The 17,866-nt window shown below is 43.0% G+C and overlaps 1 protein-coding gene across 1 annotated transcript in view; it reads left to right on the forward strand.

Moving 5' to 3' along the window:
* Nucleotides 1-17,866, forward strand: part of ZCWPW1 (zinc finger CW-type and PWWP domain containing 1) — a 32,631-nt gene that overhangs the window by 6,268 nt on the left and 8,497 nt on the right. The window contains exons 4-15 of the mRNA XM_045993903.1: nucleotides 711-928; nucleotides 1,348-1,426; nucleotides 2,471-2,558; nucleotides 2,852-3,009; nucleotides 3,217-3,339; nucleotides 10,607-10,723; nucleotides 11,459-11,579; nucleotides 12,223-12,298; nucleotides 12,913-13,017; nucleotides 13,971-14,054; nucleotides 14,684-14,750; nucleotides 15,183-15,286. Of these exons, the coding sequence (XP_045849859.1) occupies nucleotides 711-928; nucleotides 1,348-1,426; nucleotides 2,471-2,558; nucleotides 2,852-3,009; nucleotides 3,217-3,339; nucleotides 10,607-10,723; nucleotides 11,459-11,579; nucleotides 12,223-12,298; nucleotides 12,913-13,017; nucleotides 13,971-14,054; nucleotides 14,684-14,750; nucleotides 15,183-15,286 (1,340 nt within the window). The remainder of the gene's footprint in view (nucleotides 1-710; nucleotides 929-1,347; nucleotides 1,427-2,470; nucleotides 2,559-2,851; nucleotides 3,010-3,216; nucleotides 3,340-10,606; nucleotides 10,724-11,458; nucleotides 11,580-12,222; nucleotides 12,299-12,912; nucleotides 13,018-13,970; nucleotides 14,055-14,683; nucleotides 14,751-15,182; nucleotides 15,287-17,866) is intronic.

The following is a 17,866-nucleotide window of genomic DNA, read 5'->3' on the forward strand; positions in this document are numbered from 1 at the left end:
TTAATATCTAGAACACAAATTTGAATGTGGTAAATACCACCAGAGAGGCACGAAGTGTTGTGGAAACTCAGAAGATATTACTTATACCGGGGAGGATCAGTGTAATTTTCATTATACGAGTTTGTTTTCTTTTTCTCCCAATTTTTCTAATCTCCCATAAAATTTCGTTTTAAGTTAAAATAAACAAATTTTTAAAATTTCCATTTGAATAACTCATCTTCTTGCATGTGCATATTTGTCTCCTTTGAACTACTCAGTAGTTCCTAAACTTGGCATCAGAATAATCTAGACGGCCTTGTAAAACAACAGATTCTTTTTTTTATTTTTAAGATTTTATTTATTTATTTGACAGACAGAGCTCACAAGTAGGCAGAGAGGCAGGCACAGAGAGAGAGGAGGAAGCAGGCTCCCTGCGGAGCAGAGAGCCTGACGCCGGGCTCGATCCCAGGACCCCGAGACCATGACCCGAGCCAAAGGCAGAGGCTTAACCCGCTGAGCCACCCAGGCACCCCAAAACAACAGATTCTTATGCCTCATTCCCAACTATTTCATCTGAATCTCAGGGGGTGGGAGAGGAGAGGCCTGGTAATCTGATTATGTTAAAAGCTCTCCCGATAATTAGGACATGCTCAGTCCATGGGCAGTGTGAACAATTTCTGTGTTAGACTCTATATTTCATAAATCCCATTTGATAATCAAATTTCTTTCAGCATGTGGGAAGGGGCCAAAGAAAACCTTTGCCCCACCTGCACCCAGATCGCATAGCCTGATGTGCCCTAAGCCACCCAAAGAGGACACTGTGGGGATCAGTTCCCCAAAGGCCAGGTTAGAGAAGAAGGAAGAGAAAACAACCACAGAAAATGGTCCAAGCAGTGGCCAGGAGAATAAAGGAAAACCTCAAGACAAGCAAGCAGAGAAGAAAGAACAGGTATCAGTCTTATTGATGGGCTCTAGTGGGAGAGTTTCACCTAAATATCCAGACTAGACAATCTTTTATGTAGGGGAACTTGCAGTTTCTTATTCCTTTCTTGGGGCTTCTATTTTCTTCTCAAAGAGGTAGAAGAAAAAAATCTTGATGAAAGCCTTTAGCTTGAAATAATGGTAGGGGTTGAGGTGGGATGGAGGTAAGAGTAGAAGTGGTCAGAGACTTTACAAACTTTTCCTTTTCTTTGACTCCTTTATTCCCGGGAAATCTGGGGTCGAGTTTATAGAATCCTTAGGGACATTGACTTCATGCCTGCAGCCTTGCAAACTTACTGCCTCATGTAAAGGAGTCTTCCCTGACTTGTCAGAGAGGAAGCCTGGGGAAAGACGAGTGGGTTTCCTCCTCTGCCCTTGTCTCTGCAGGAAAGATCAAGTCTCACCAGTGCAGAATTTGAGGAGATTGTCCAGATTGTGCTACGGAAGTCCCTCCAGGAGTGCTTGGGTATGGCTTATAGTAAGAGAAGAATTTCACTTAGACATACTGTTATCTGAGGGGTAGAGTAAGTTGACAGCTTTTCTCCTTCCCTCCAGTTTCCTAAGTCAGGAAATACTAGATGGGCATTGAAATATTTTTAAATAGCTCATCTTCTAATAACAGGACTATAGCTAAACCACCTTAGACAGGAGGTGTAGGCTTTTAGAAAAGTGAGTTACCTTGATTTCAGAATATAAATACGGTCTCAGATTTTTAAAAAAAAATGTAACTTGAATTCCTTTTTACATGTTCACAATCTACTTAGAAAAGATAATTTGTATTTCTCAGATTGGAAGAACTTAGTTTCCATCTACTCTTGTGTATTTCTGTTTCCAATACTGTTTTAACATACGCTCAGGGATTTGACTTTTGGAATAGAGAACTCTGTAGTGTAGGCCCTGAGCACTTCACCATATGACCTGAGGAGAAGGGGAAGGGGAATAGTCTGACATTTTTAGCTATTCTTAGATGTACTTCTTTTTTTTTTTTAAAGATTTTATTTATTTATTTGATAGAGAGAGATCACAAGTAGGCAGAGAGGCAGGCAGAGAGAGAGAGGGAAGCAGGCTCCCTGCTGAGCAGAGAGCCTGATGCGGGGCTCGATCCCAGGACCCTGAGATCATGACCTGAGCTGAAGGCAGAGGCTTAACCCACTGAGCCACCCAGGTGCCCCAGATGTACTTCTATTCTTAGACAAAGTTTCAGGAACAAATGATATAAAGCACAGTATGTAAAATTTCTGGTCTGTACACAAAATAAAATTGACATTACCTGGCTATCCCTGGAAAGGCTTGCCGAAAGATACAGATTTGTAGTTTTTTCCTGAGAATTTAAAGACTTAAAGTTCTGTGATATGACAAAACTCCAAAGGTGGAGTCTTCTAGACAACAGTGGAAGACATTTTAGTGGAAGGCTGCTGTTTGGAAATAACGGAGTCAGTATTTTCTTAATTGCTTCTCTGCTTATAGTATTTTGTTTTGGGAGAGATGGGATCTAGCCTTGATTTTACAGAGACTTCCTGTGCTCAGCCTATAAGATCCACCCAGTTAAACAAGGAACCGGGAACTGCTTCTTCTACTGATAATGATAATGCTGATGGGTAAGTTTATTCCAGTGAGGCAAGTCGGTCACAGGGTGGACTTAGCATTGGTACATGGTTATCTGTCTATCTAGTCATTCTCATATCTCTATGGATTTCTCTAGCTCAGAAAAGATACCTGTTTGAATTGGGAAAAATAGGCAAGTAGATGGGTAACATGATCTCAGGAGGCCTTAGAGAGCCTGGGATTCTTCTATATCCTGACTTTTACCCTTGGGTTCTTTTCAAAAGGAGGGTATGGCAAATTCCTCCCGTTTTGCCTTTTCATTAAAGAAAAAAAATATTATTTTCAGAGAGAGGGTAATGGTACCTCATATTCTAGAGATTTCAGCCACTAAGGAAGCTGGAGTAACCTCTGTGATAAAGACATCTAAGCCAGGCCAGCCAGATCCTGCTCCCTCTGAGAAGAAATTCAACAGACCTTCCCTAAGCAGAGGAAAGAAGGGAGCCCGTAAGTATAGTCAGATGTACTTCAACATCTGGCTCAAGAACCTATGGCATGGAATGAGGGAATGGGATGGTGGGCAGGCAGAGAAGCTTCAGCCCAAGACTTGAAACTATTAGGCTATGATTCTTTTTCATTATTTCACTGGTCCTTACTATCTACAGAGATTCTCTTCATCTCCCTCCCCTACGATGTTTTGTTTTGTCTTCCCAGAAGATGACAAAATGGAAAAGGTCCAAAGTGCACACGAGCAGAGACAGAAGGCCCAACTGAAAAAACCAGTTCAAGATGATTCTCAGACCAGAAACCAACAAAAAGGAGAAGGCAGTGGTTTTGGTGAGCTCAGCATGATTTGGAAAACATACCTGGGCTTGAAAATCAAAGGTAGAGATGGAGAGAGGCAAGGATTAGGTTCCTGGAGGAAATTCTGCAATGACTGTAATTTATATCTCACAGCTACCTGTCAGGAATATCCGCTGTGGGAGAAAAAGATTTAATTAATTCAGTTATTCAGCCGTATAATCCGTAGTTGTTGGGTGCTTACTATATACCAGGAATTTTAGGAGGTGCTGAATGAACTCAGAAGAAATTGTTCTATGCCTGTTGGAAGGGAAACAGGCTTGTGAGGAAGGAAAACAAGAAAGCTGCAAGTGGGGAGTGGATCTGGAAAAGTTTCCATTGAGCCATATGTCAGAATTATAATTTAGTCAGGTGAACCTGGCTAAGGTTGGGAGGTGGGGTTGGGAGTCAGAGTGATATTTATTGGCAAAGTTATGGAGGAAAGCTAATGGTTGTAGCTTTTGGGTGTGTGTGTGGGGGGTGGGGTAGGAGGTTGTAGGGGGAGATAAGACTAAAGGCATGTAAGGGTCAGATCTTAAAGGGCCTTACACATCAGGGTAAGGAATTTGAATTTTATTTTAAAAGTAAAGAGGAACCACTGGCATTAAGCAGGGAAAACTTGGTAAGATTTGTATTTTAGAAAGCTCACCCTGTCACACAATTAGACCCACAGAAACAGTGATCCAAGTGAGGAAGATAGACGGTAGCAGTGAAGAGGAAGAGACAAAGTTCGGATTTTTAGGAGGAAAGATCAGTAGGATATGGTTGTCAATTAGATCTGAGAGGTGAGGAAGAGTGAGGTCTTTGGGTTGATCCTGTTTTTCGACCTGAGTGGCTGAAAGAACCATCATTTGAAATGGAGGCTATGGAAGGAAGAGCACATTTCAGATGGTGAATTCAGCTTTGGACAAGTTAGGGGGGTCTGTGATGAGCTTTAGCATCTGAGAAAGAGGTCTGGGAATACAAGTTTGGGAATCTGGATGAAATTTTCTAAGATGAAGACATGGAGTGCAAAGAGAAGAGCAATGAGTAGAAACTCCATAATTTTTAGGTGGAACATAACATTTGGGCTTGAGCAGAGAATGAGCTGTATGGGGAGAAAAGGAAGAACTAAGAGAAAACTTTTGGAGGTGGAAGGAAGTCTAGGAGAGTATGACATCACAGATGCCGGGGAGGAGAGAATTTCAAGAAAAAAGAGTGTTTATCCTTGTTCAGTACTGCTACAGAGATATCAAAGAGGATAAAGATTTGAAAATGCTCAGTGATGTTATAATTAGGACGTTACTAGGGTCTTGACTAGACCACCCATATAGGTTGGTAAGGGTGAATTGCCAGTTTAGTTGGTTGAAGAATAAGTACTTTTTCAATTAGTTTATTTTTTTTATTTTTATTTTTTAAAGATTTTTATTTATTTATTTATTTGTCAGAGAGAGAGAGAGAGAGAGAGAGAGCGAGCGCGAGCACAGGCAGACAGAATGGCAGGCAGAGGCAGAGGGAGAAGCAGGCTCCCTGCCGAGCAAGGAGCCCGATGTGGGACTCCATCCCAGGACGCTGGGATCATGACCTGGTCCGAAGGCAGCTGCTTAACCAACTGAGCCACTCAGGCGTCCCTTCAATTAGTTTAGATGTGAAAACCAGGATGGAGAAAATGGTAAATAGAAGGGAGTAGATAGAGTCGAGGGAAGGTTTTTCTTTTTTTTTTTTTAAACTTTCTTTTAAAAGAAAGAGACTTGACCAGTGTGTCCTTAGCGTATGTATATGCTGAAGGAAAATTGTTTATGAAGAAGGAGAGGTTGGGGTGACTGGGTGGCTCAGTGGGTTAAGCAGCCAACTCTTGATTTTAGCTCAGGTCTTGATCTCAGGACTGTGAGTTGAAGCCCTGTGTTGGGCTCCACTCTGGGCATGGAGCCTACTTTAAAAAAAAAAAAAAAAAGGAGAGATTGAAGGGAATGAGAAGAGAGCCACAGGCCTTATTCTTAGAAAGAATACTTTAGCCTTTGAGATTAGATGGAAGGAAGATAAGCATAGATATAGATTTATTTATTCTTTTAACCATAGTTATTAATGCCTTATGTTCTATTCCAGGCAGCGTGCTAGGTATTAGAAATACAATGGTGAACAAAATAGATAATCCTTTCTTTCATAGAACTGATGGTTTTAGTGTATTAGGTAATAGACAACTATAAGTTATAACCATGGTAATTTGGGGAAATTTTATTTTATTACTATTATTTTTTATTTTTATTTTTTTAAAGATTTTTATTTATTTATTTGACACAGAGAGAGATCACAAGTAGGCAGTGAGGCAGGCAGAGAGAGAGGGGGAAAGCAGGCTCCCTGCTGAGCAGAGAGCCCAATGTAGGGCTCAGTTCCAGGACCCTGAGATCATGACCTGAGCCGAAGGCAGAGGCTTTAACCCACTGAGCCACCCAGGCGCCCCTTATTGCTATTATTTTTTAAAAATTGTATTTATTTATTTGACAGAGAGATAGAGATCACAAGTAGGCAGAGCAGCAGGCAGAGAGAGAGGGAGAAGCAGGCTCTCCACTGAGCAGGGAGCCCGACGTGGAGCTCGATCCCATGACCCTGGGATCACGACCTGAGCTGAAGGCAGCCACTTAACCAACTAAGCCACCCAGGTGCCCCTATTAACTTATTTTTAAAATATTTTATTTATTGGATAGACAGAGAAAGACAGTGAGAGAGGGAACACAAGCAGGGGGAGTGGGAGAGGGAGAAGCAGGTTTCCTGCTGAGCAGGGAGCCCGATGCGGGGCTCCATCCCAGGACCCTGGGATCATGACCTGAGCTGAAGGCATATAACAACTGAGCCACCCAGGCACCCCAATTTTGGGAAATTTTAGAATGAGAAATAAAAGAAATCAAATGATATGTTAGTATATTTAAAATTTTGAAAGTAAATACAGTTAACAATTGGAGAAAACAGGCTTGCATCAAAAACGGACTAGTACATACTTGAAAGAAAACTCTGAAAAAGAAAAAAAAAAGAAAAAGAAAACTCTAGGCATCACACAGGATAGTCCAAGGCAATAAACTGCTCTTGTTATAATGACATGGTAACATAAGGAGCTGGAGGTGTAAGTCTCATTTGGGCAGTTGGGTGGTCAGGGTGGTGGTGTTCCATGTCCCTCACCTCTTGGTATTAGGGAACAATTGGATTTCCCCAGGAAATGGAAAGTCCACTGCTTTTAGGCAGTGTTCATTGAGTTGAGTTGTGATTGTCATGAATGTGTAAGCCTCTGGCTATAAACAGACTGGTCTCCCTGTTTCTTCCAGTTGCCAGGGACAGGCGAGTCTTCCTGGACTAGGAAGGAGAAAGGGCAGTCTCTGATAAATACAATCCGTTTGTGTGAAGTGAGGGAAAAGAATGGAGTGTTATTGTAGGAAATAAGGGAGACCTAATCAAGACTGGGCCAGTCAGGGAATGCAGCTGTAAGTAGATGGCCCTTGAGCTAAAATCTGAAGGAGGAGCAGGAGTAGGACAAAGAGTTTAGGGAGAGTACAGTTTGGTATAATCCAGGCATTAAAAGGATCGTGATTGGAGTTCAGAGAGCAAGGGGAAGCGAGGCAGGAAAGTGGATCTGGATGAATGTACAAAGTGAGGATTTTATCCTCTGTGCAGTGGGAAGCCACGGCCGAGACCTCCCCAGGGGAGTGATGTCATCAAATTAACATTTTAAAAGACTCCCTTTGGTGATTAATTGGGGAATGAAGTATGTAGGGACAAGAGTAGATGAGTGAGTCCTAGGATTAGATACTTTGGTGGCTTGGATGAGGATGATGAAAGTGGAAACAAAAGTGGATGGTTTTACGATATGTTTTAGAGGTAAACTTGTCAGAACTTGGTAATGAATTGGATATTGTGTGAGAGAGAGGCGAGAGTATGTTAAAGATGATTGGTTTCTGGCTTGAGCAGTTACGTGAGAGAAGGTGGGGAAAAGTGGAGGAAGTACACATTTATGGGATAAGATCAAGCATTTGGGTTTGGGCCTGTTAGGTTTGAGATCTTTGTGAGACGTCCAAATGGTGATGTCAAAGATCAAGGTGGCTGTGGGAATCTGGAGCTCAGAACAAAAGTCGGAAGTGTTATACATCTGTGTATGGTCAGGTGTGGAGATGGGTCTCAAACCTGTAGGAATGGGTGAGCTTGTCTTAGGAGAAAGTGTAGCATAGGAGTGAAGGCTCATGACTGGGCTTTGGAACCCCAACATTTGGAGACTGAGTGGAGAAGGAGGAGGGAGCTGCCAGAAAGGGGGTGAGGGCGAAATGGAAGGAGGAGGGATCACAGAACCCAAGGAAATGGGTGTACACTGAAATGCTCTTAGGGTGTCTGTGAGTCTACATTATCATAGAGCTGTGTCGTGAGCCTCAGCCTTCTGGAGCACATCATCCTCTCTTCAAAGTTGTTTGAAAGGAAACTTGAAAGAACTAAGTGTTGCTGTCATTGGAAATTTTATCCCAAGCCAATAAATACCTAATTCTACATCATTAGGGTGACTTTTCCTCAATTCATTTGCTCATGAGTATTCATTATTTTCACACCAACCATTTATTTTATTGATCTGTGTTTATTTTTATGGTCCCTGGCCTCTTCTTCCCTTCTTTTTTCTAGTCTTGCTAGTTCTCCTCTGTAAACATAAAAAAAACTATTATTGGCAGCTCGTTTTGTTTTGTTTTGGTTTGGCTTTTTTGGATGGTATTGTTCTGTTTTTATGTATACAAAGTTTTCAGATTGTATATTATCATATCAAAGACTCAAGATGCCAGCGCATAGTGACCAGAAGAAAACCCTGGTAGGAAGCCAGTACAGAAGGTTCCAGCATACCTGGACCAGCTGGGCCAGAGTCTTGACATCATGTCCATCAGCCCAGAGGTAGGGCTGGCTTGATGGGCACCTTCACAGGAGGTCTGTGCCGGAGCGAGGTCCACAGGGGCTCTATGTGAATTAATTGCCCAGCAGTATTCGCCTCTAACTCCAAATCATAGTCTTTCTGTCTCGGTCCTTGTTCAACTCTCTTGGGTTGCTGAGACAGAAGGTAAAGATCTGTTTGGGCTGGGTGTTCTATCATGGGATGGGGGTGGTGGCAGCCATGGGCTGCCCAGGAGTTCATCATGGAAGAAGGGAGACCCCAAGTGACCTGGCTGCCAGCCACTCACTGCAGGCCTCGCCTACCAGCAGCAGTGGAGGCGTGGGTCTCAGAGGCCCACGGTGGCTGCTCTGGTGCCACACACACGTGTGTGTTCCAGGCTCTGCATCTGTCTTTTCAGACTAATGTATCATTCCCAACCAGTACTTTTTTCTTCAAAATAAAATAATTCAGAATGTGATACATAGTATGAGCTACTTTGAAAGGACCCAAATGTAAGTCAGCTGTTTCTCTGAGGGCTGATGAGGGCATCCCTTATGCTCAGACATGGAAGGTAAAACTTGACAGTGGGCAAGTGAACTTACTGGAGAAACTTATTGGTTGATAATATTAATTGTGATGGTATGGTGTAGACCCATGTGCCTGGTTATGTGACATTTCTCTAGCAATGCTCAGTTGAATGAATGTAGGCAAAGGAAAGATAGAATGTGTTCACTCAGGGTTGTGTTTGGCCAGCTGGGTGGGAAGAAGGACAGAGGGCAAGGGAGTTGAAGATGCCTACTCAGGAGACAAACCTGAGTAAGTATGGTGAAGAAAGGAGGTCGCTACTAGATTGGGTAGAAACTAGGGACCAGTGGATTGGTGATCTAGATAAAATGAAAGTTCCTTAGTGGTCTTTGTGCAAGTGAGGTGGAAAGATGGGGCATTTTTATCAGGCAGGGATGCTTGGATAAGTGGTTCCGGGGTGTGTGAGGTCACTACAGATGACAGAGTGGGGCATGCAGGAGGGGAGTGCATCATGGAAGTGCATTACTGAGGTGGCATGGAGGAAATGGTCAAGGAACTCAGAGAATGGGATGCTTCTTCGAGGTACCCCTGTGAGAACAGTAGTCATCTGGAATGAGGGCAGGAGGTGGAGAGGAGGAGAAGGCTAAACCAGGTGCCAGCGTCTTTTCAATGGGGATGAGAGGGAAGTGTAATCCCATGACATGGATCTCAAGGAAGGAAGGGTTTTTTTTAAGGAAGGAGGATAGTAATGGTCTGGAAGTGGTGATGAGTAAGGATGATGCTGACCCCACTTTCTGGCCTGGGGTGTGAGAGAGGGAACAGACTCCACTTTGAGGCCTGTGGGTGGGGTGGGGTTGGGTAGGGGTATTGTCATTAGTGCATCACCAGGTTTCAAAAAGGAGATGGATGTTCAGAGAAGAAGTTGAAGATATGTGGACTTTTTGTTGCTCTTGTCTAGAATTCCAGAGAACATAGTGGAGGAATTTAGGATGGAGAGAGGAGAGCCTTTGAGGGGCATTGAGTCAACTTAGTAGATGTTGGGATAAAGAAAACTGGGGATAAGGGTTTGGAAGTTAATGGATGAAAGGAATGCTTGGTCTCTGAGCAAGGCCTGAAGTAAATAGTTGGTTGAGTTGGTAGGCTTATCTCTGTGTTTTGGAAGGGGTTAAACTCATGGCTGTTGGTCCCAAAGACTACAACTTGGTGATTTGGTAATGGATAAATCAGCTGGGATTCAGATAGGAACTCTGGATGTTGTACACAAAAGAGATGCTGGTTAGCCCTTCAAAAGAACTTTCCAGGGGCGCCTGGGTGGCTCAGTGGGTTAAGCCTCTGCCTTCGGCTCAGGTCATGATCTCAGGGTCCTGGGATCGAGTCCCGCATTGGGCTCTCTGCTCAGAGGGGGGCCTACTTCTCCCTCTCTCTCTGCCTGCCTCTCTGCCTACTTGTGGTCTCTCTCTGTCAAATAAATAAATAACAATCTTAAAAAAAAACCCAAAAAGAACTTTCCAGTAGTGACAGGCCAGCAGAGAATGAGGCACTAGCCAGAAAGATGTTGGCCAAAATTTCAAGAACCGTCAATACAGAAAATGCTCCTTTTCTCCTTGGTGGGAGGAGAGATTAATAGTTTGGCACAGGAGAAAGATAGATGTGTGAGATCAGGGGCCCGAATTTCGCTCTGCCACCAATTTAGACTGATCTTCAGCAAGTCAATTATCTTCTCTGAGCTTAGTTTTCCCACTTATAAATCTGGGATTAGACTAGTAGATTCCTAAGGCCACATGATTTTGAAGGAGGTATATTGATTTTAGTTGGACTGAAGAAGGAAGGGCATATCTTTGTTTCATTTCATTTTTTTTTTCCTCGCAGGTCAATGTCTTGTCTGGGTCCAGTGTTCCTCCCCAAACTGTGAAAAGTGGAGGCGGCTTTGTGGGAACGTTGACCCCTCAGTGCTTCCAGATAATTGGTCCTGTGACCAGAATACAGGTAGAAAGGACTGGAGATTTTTTTCTTCTTTTTAGTTTTTAATGATTCTTCCCCTTTCTCTGTATGTATCCCTTAGACTAAAGATGTCATAGATGTAGTTATAATTCCAGGGGTCTCTGTAGTGTTTGGGAGAGAGGAAGGGGTCATCCTGTCATATCAAGATGAATTTGGCATAATGGGCTAGAAGCAGACACCCTGTAGAGTTATGTTGTGGGAAGGGCCTGGGATCTAAACGTAGTTTCTGAGTGAATTCCCCATTCTGCAGTATTAATCTGACCTGATTGGTCTTGATTAGACTGTTGTATTGGGTTGGTGGAACAGAAGGAATATGGGGCACATGGGGGGAAAGCAGGTGAGAGAGAATGTTTGAAACCACTTGGAAGAGATGATGATGATCTAGCCCAGCCCAATTATTCTTACAGACGAGATAACGGAGTCTCAGAGAAATGAGTGTCATGATGTTATGTAGATGGAAGCAGGGTCAGATAATATGGGATATAGGCAGAAGTTTGGAATCTCTTTAAAGTACAAGGAGGCAGCCCTCCTCCTCTAGCTGTAGTTGCCTTTCCTCCAGGGGTCTTTGTTCTTCCTCCATGCCTGTGTCCCACCATGCCCGTCTCCCAGATGCCCTTTTGATTCCCACCTGCTGCATATTCTTGTCCTCTCTCCTACCCACCCAGATTTTTCCCTGATGGGTTTTTTTTCCTTCCCTTCATTCCTTCTCTCTTTTGCCAGACTCGAGGTATAATCGCTGTGACATCCCGGAGGAGTCCTGGACAGGGCGTGAAAGTGATGTGGCCTATGCCTCCTACATCCCAGGATCCATCATCTGGGCCAAGCAATATGGTTACCCTTGGTAGGGCACCATGGCATAGTCAGAGCACCCTTCATGAACTTGAAAGTGGTAGATTCAAGCAGAGAGGGAAGGAAATGGAGAGCACTTATAATGCAGATGATACCTGCCTTAGAAAGAACATGGGATGAAGGAAGAGAGAAAGTACGAAGCCCTGGTCGGTTTGAAAGAATGCATTTTCTAGAGGTTTCACAGTGGAGGTGGTATCTCCCTGGAAAAAAAGTCTACGAAATCTACCCTGAGTGGGTAGAAAAAGGAAGGTGGCTTTAAGTCATTGTTTAAACATTGAGATATGACAGGTATATAAAGTAGAGAGAATGAAGAAGGGTAGGAGAGTTTCTTCTTTAGAGATGTCCCTAATCAGAAGGTTTTTTTCTCAGGGTTGATGGAAGGCCTATTCTTACTAGGAAGAATTTGACCTTCTTTGTATACTGATAGAGGTCACTTTAGTCATTTGGTAGACTACTCAGGGAGATCCACAAGGGGGAGATGTCCATCTTTGAGATCCTTTTTCCTTTCTTTCTTTCTTTCTTTCTTTTTTTTTGCAAAACCTATTTCCCCTTTCTGTACATATGTATTGTTGAGTTTGTGTTGTGTTCTTCTAAACCCTTCCTCTTCTGTTCCTAAACCTGAGTGTCTTCTCCAGGTGGCCAGGCATGGTAGAATCTGATCCTGACCTGGGGGAATATTTTCTTTTTGCTTCTCATCTTGATTCCCTGCCGGTGAGTTTTCCTGGCTCAGGCCAGAGTAATGAGCAAATCCGTCCTAACCGGTGTACAGAGTTAGACATACAGATTCTGCAGATATCAGCAGAAACAGACACTTACCTAGAATGACAAAGACAGAAATAACTACCCACATATAGAAATAAACTTGTATCTAATTAAATATTTAACCATTAGGGTGCCTGGGGAGCTCAGTCGTTAAGTGTCTGCCTTTGGCTCAGGTCATGATCCCAGGGCCCTGGGATCGAGCCCCGCATCAGCCTCCCTGTTCAGCGGGGAGCCTGCTTCTCCCTCACCTACTCCCCCTGCTTGTGTTCTCTCTCTCGCTGTGTCTATCTCTGTCAAATAAATAAAAATCTTTATAAAAAATAAATATCTAACCATTACTAGGACATTTATGGTTCTGATAAATGTGCTTTGCTTAGGATTTCTGAGGTCAGGCTGGAAGCAGCAGACTGAGGTGGACGAGTTGGGTCAGGTTTATGGCATCAGATGAGGACCAGCACCTCCTTCCTTTTATGAATCCTCAGTTCTTCCACCGCCTTTTCTGGCTAGAGGCCCAAAGCAAGGAGAAGGACTAGAGGCCATAAGAAAACCATTTTTTATTTCAGTCTAAATACCACGTGACATTTTTTGGAGAAACAGTCTCTCGTGCCTGGATCCCAGTCAACATGCTGAAGAACTTCCAGGAGCTCTCCCTGGAGCTAGCCGGAATGGTAAGCAACCCTTGGAGGTAATACAGGGAACCTGAAAACTAAATCTGTCCTTTATTTAACCTGATTTTTTCCCAGGGGAAGCTGTGTTGGGAGAAGGTCCCATGTCTGATCAAGTGTGCAAGGTTGAAGTGATGCATGAAGGACTCTTCTTTCTACCAGGCTTGCAACAGGATAATGATTTTTCTTAGTCTCCTTCCTTGCCTGCAGGCAGGGAGTCTTCCTGAAGAGGACAGTTTTCTACAGTTTAGTCCAGTCAGGTGTGGCGGAAATGAGAACACATATCAACTCAGGGTTTCTCAGTCTTGGTACCATTGACATTTGAGGCCTGATAATTCTTTGTTGTGGAGGCCTGTCTTATATATTTTAGATGTTTAACAGCATCCCTGGGCTCTTCTGGCATCTAGCCAAGGGGTGCTCCTGCCCCTGGCCTCAGTTGTGACCACCAAAAAAAATTGTCTCTAGACATCACCAAATGTCTTCTGGGAGGCAAAAACCTCCTCTGGTTGAGAACCAATGAATGAACTAAATAATGTTTCCTGCCTATAAGCTCTTTGGTTTCAACCAGCCTTAGAAATGAGCAGAGGTCCGGCAGCTCTGGGGGCCTTCAAATATCAGGCAGTATTAAACCAAGCATCTGGATTTGAAGAAGTTTGTGAGAAGCTTAACAGTGGAATCACTTGAGCTCCTTTCATCTTGCCTCTCCAAGTGTACATGGGATTTACTGTGGAGAGGACACTAAAATATTGGTTGACTGTATTGCTATCAATTGATAACAGGTTTGTTATGGGGAAATAAAGGGGGGTTATGTCTCTAAGCTCAAAATATTAAGAATAGGAGTATCGTATTAATACCAGGAACTGGAAATAAATGTATTTAAAGATCCTGTGTGGTGAGTAGCAGTATGTTGGAGTCACTTCTTTAAGATTCATCGTTGACTTTAATCTTCATTTCAGAAAAAGTGCAGGAACAAGGACTGCAACCAGAAGCTGGGAGCAGCCCTGACGATGGCTCAAGAGGCAGAACAGATCTGTATTCAGGTGGGAGAGTGTTCAGACCACACACCTGCTCCACTTGGGGACTTGGGACACAAAGCAAACCATATACTCTGTACTACAGAAAAGTGGCTTGTCTTTCCCCATCATCCAGTCTTAGTCTTAGAATTAGTCTTTGCTTCCCAGGTCAGATTCCCTTGACTCCTTAAATCACTTATTCTTTCCCCTACCCTTGGACAAATCAGATCCTCTCTCATCCCACAGAGACATTTTATCGTAGGAGGCTTCCTACCTCCCTGTTTAACTTTAGATTTCAGACGAATGTGTCTTAACCTCTCTTTTATGCAGGGTCAATGCTTATCCTCAAATTATGCCTTTGGGGGTGTGGTGGAGAATGACAGACTGAATTATTTTAAAAAGTGGAAAAAAGAGGTTATAATAATACAGCATATAACTATATAACATAATATAAAAATGTAAAGATAATATTATAATGTATTATAATGTATTTAATCATCGATCTTCAAAGAAATTGAGATAAATAGAACACAAAATTTCAAGTAAAAATGGTATAGAATACGAATATAAAGTCCATAACTAAAGTCGTAAAGGCAGAGGGCAAAAATTATCCCCGGGAGATAGTGGTTGATGCTTTTGTTTCTTGATTCCCTCAGGAACGGGTTAATTTGTTCGGTTTCCGGAGCCGATATAATGGATCTGACAGTAGTGGGGAAGGAAAAGGTAGGATCAGTAGGAGGATGAGGACTAGAGAGGGAGGTAAGGAGAGGACATAGAGAGAGAAGTCCTTCATGAGGGCAGCAACGGAACCTTTATTTTGTATCCAATGTCATCCACCTAGTTCTGGATTCTCTAATAGGAGGCTATCCATGAATGCCATTGACCGAGTGTCCAGGGTGGATGGATGGATAGAGGGATGGGTGAAGAGAGGAATGGAGGGAAAAAGAGGGTGGGGAGGGAGGGTGCATGTTGAAAAGTGGTGGGACTTTGGAAAAGGTGGAGCCGTGATACTCTAGGGCCGTGTTTTATGGAGAAAAGACCACTGGGACGTGAAAGGCAGAGTTAGAAGACTGCTTCTCTGGGATTAGCACTTTTAACTCATCATCTAATTTATTGGGTCAATTCTTTAGCCTTTCCTTCCTATTCCTGTTCTAGACTTAAGGCTCTCTGGGGATAACAGCCCAGATTCCTGCCTGGAGAAAGAAGAGGAAGATTCGGAGTTGGAGGCGGAGGAGTTGGAGGAGGAGGAAGAGAAAAAAGTAAGACTGATCTTGGGGATGGCTTTTAGGAGATTCCTATAGGACGTCTGGTTGGCATGGGTTTCTATTTAGTAGGGAACCATCCTGTGCCTGCCTTAGGGTGGCGCTCACTAGCTGGTCTTATCTCTTAGGGATCTTTGGGGAAAGAGACTCTCCTCTTTCCTCAATTATTTTCTCTAATATCTCACATTTCCAGGAACTTATTTCTTGATTATCATCTCAGATCTTAATGTAGTGGTTTGGTTCTTCCTGGAGCCATTTCAGAGAATAGCAGTTTGCCTCTCTTCACTCTCTGTCCTCCGTTGTGTGGACCCTTAATCTCAAGTGGCTTAATATTCATTCACTTGCCTCCTTATGCTTTTTTTAAACATGAAATATAGATTTAAAAAATTTTTAAAAAAGATTTCTGTATTTGAGAGAAAGAGAGACTGTGTGTGTGTGGGACAGAGGGGCAGAAAGAGAGGGAGAGAGAATCCCAAGCAGACCCCATGCTGAGTGGGAACCCAATGCAGGGCTTGATCTCATGACCCTGAGATCGTGACTTCAGCCAAAACCAAGAGTTGGATGCTTTAACCGACTAAGCCATCCAGGCAGCCGAGCCTGAAATACAGATTTTTAAGAAGTACTTAAAAAGACTTTTTTAGGGGCGCCTGGGTGGCTCAGTGGATTAAGCCGCTGCCTTCGGCTCAGGTCATGATCTCAGGGTCCTGGGATCGAGCCCCGCATCGGGCTCTCTGCTCCGCGGGGAGCCTGCTTCCTCCTCTCTCTCTCTGCCTGCCTCTCTGCCTACTTGTGATCTCTCTCTCTGTGAAATAATAAATAAATAAAATCTTTAAAAAAAAAAAAAAGACTTTTTTAAAGAGTGGTTTTAGGTTCAGAGCAAAATTGAGAGAAAAGTACAGGGAGTTCCCCTATGCCTGCTGTCTGCACACATGCATAGCCTTTCCCATTATCAACACTCCCAGCAGAGTGGTGTGTCTGTTTGTTGATGAACCTACACTGGCACATTGTAATCACCCAAAGTCCACTGTTCACAATAGGGTTCAATCTTGGAGTTGTTATATTCTATGGATTTGGACAAATATAGAACAATATGTGTACATCACTGTAGCATCATACAGAATATTTTCACAGCCCTAAAAATCCTGTGTGCTCTACCTATTCACCCCTCTCCCTGCAACCCCTGACAATGCCTGATCTTTTTATTGTCTCAGTAGTTTTGCCCTCTCAAGAACGTCATATAGTCGGAATCATGCATGTATATCCTTTTCAGACTGGTTTCTGAGGAATATACATTTAAGTTTCCTTTGTGTCTTTTCATGGTTGGATAGCTTGTATCTTTTTTTTCCCCTCTGAATTTCTCCATTTTCTGGATGTACCATATTTATTTATCTATTCACTTACTGAAAGACATCTTTGTTGCTTCCAGATTTGGACAATTATGAATAAAGCTGCTATGAACAGCTGCATACAGGTTTTTGTGAGAACATAAGTTTTCAGCTCCTTTGGGTAAATACCAAGGAGCTTGATTGCTTGGATTGTATGCAAGAGGATGCTTAGTTTTGTAAGAGAACAGACTGTCTTCCAAAGTGGCTATACCATTTTGCGTTCCTATCAGCACTGAATGAGATTTTTTTTTTTTATTTGACTGAGAGAGAGATCAGAAGTAGGCAGAGAGGCAGGCAGAGAGAGAGGGGGGAAGCAGGCTCCCCACTGAGCAAAAAGCCCAATGTGGGGCTCGATCCCAGGACCCTGAGATCATGACCTGAGTGGAAGGCAGAGGCTCAACCTACTGAGCCACCCAGGTGCCCCTGAAAGAGATTTTTTGTTGTTTTACATCCTTGCTAGTATTTGGTGTTATCAGTGTTCCAGATGTTAGCCATTCTAATAGGTATGCAGTGGTATTTCATTCTAATAGGTATGCAGTGGTTGTTTTAATTCATTTATTTTTATTTTTTTAATTTTCCCCCCCACGTGTCCCCTCTAATTTATTTATTTTTAAAGATTTTATTTATTTATTTGACAGAGAGAAAGATCACAAGTAGGCAGAGAGGTAGGCAGAGAGAGAGAGGGAAGCTCCCCGCCTAGCGGAGAGCCTGATGTGGGGCTCCATACCAGGACCCTGGGATCATGACCTGAGCTGGAGGCATAGGCTTTAACCCACTGAGCCACCCAGGCGCCCCTCATTGTTGTTTTAATTTGCATTTCCCTGATGACATGTGATCTGGAGCATCTTTTCCTATTCTCATTGGCCATATCTATATCTTCTTTGGTGACATGCCCACTAAAGTGTTTGGTCCATTTATTTAATTGGGTTATTTTCTTTATTGTTGAGTTTTATGAGTTGTTTGTGTTTAGATAACAGTCCTCAGTCAAATGTGTCTTTCACCAATATTTTCTCCCAGTCGGTGGCTGGTTTTCTCATTCTCTTGATATTGTCTTTTGCAGAACAGACGTTTTTAATTTTAATGAGGTTAGTCTATTAATTGTTTCTTTCTTGGATCATGCCTTTGGTGTTGTATATAAAGAGTCATTGCCATACCCAAGGTTATCTACATTTTCTCATGTTATTTTCCAGGA

Source organism: Meles meles, chromosome 21 (genome assembly GCF_922984935.1).
Source record: "Meles meles chromosome 21, mMelMel3.1 paternal haplotype, whole genome shotgun sequence".
NCBI lineage: Eukaryota > Metazoa > Chordata > Mammalia > Carnivora > Mustelidae > Meles > Meles meles.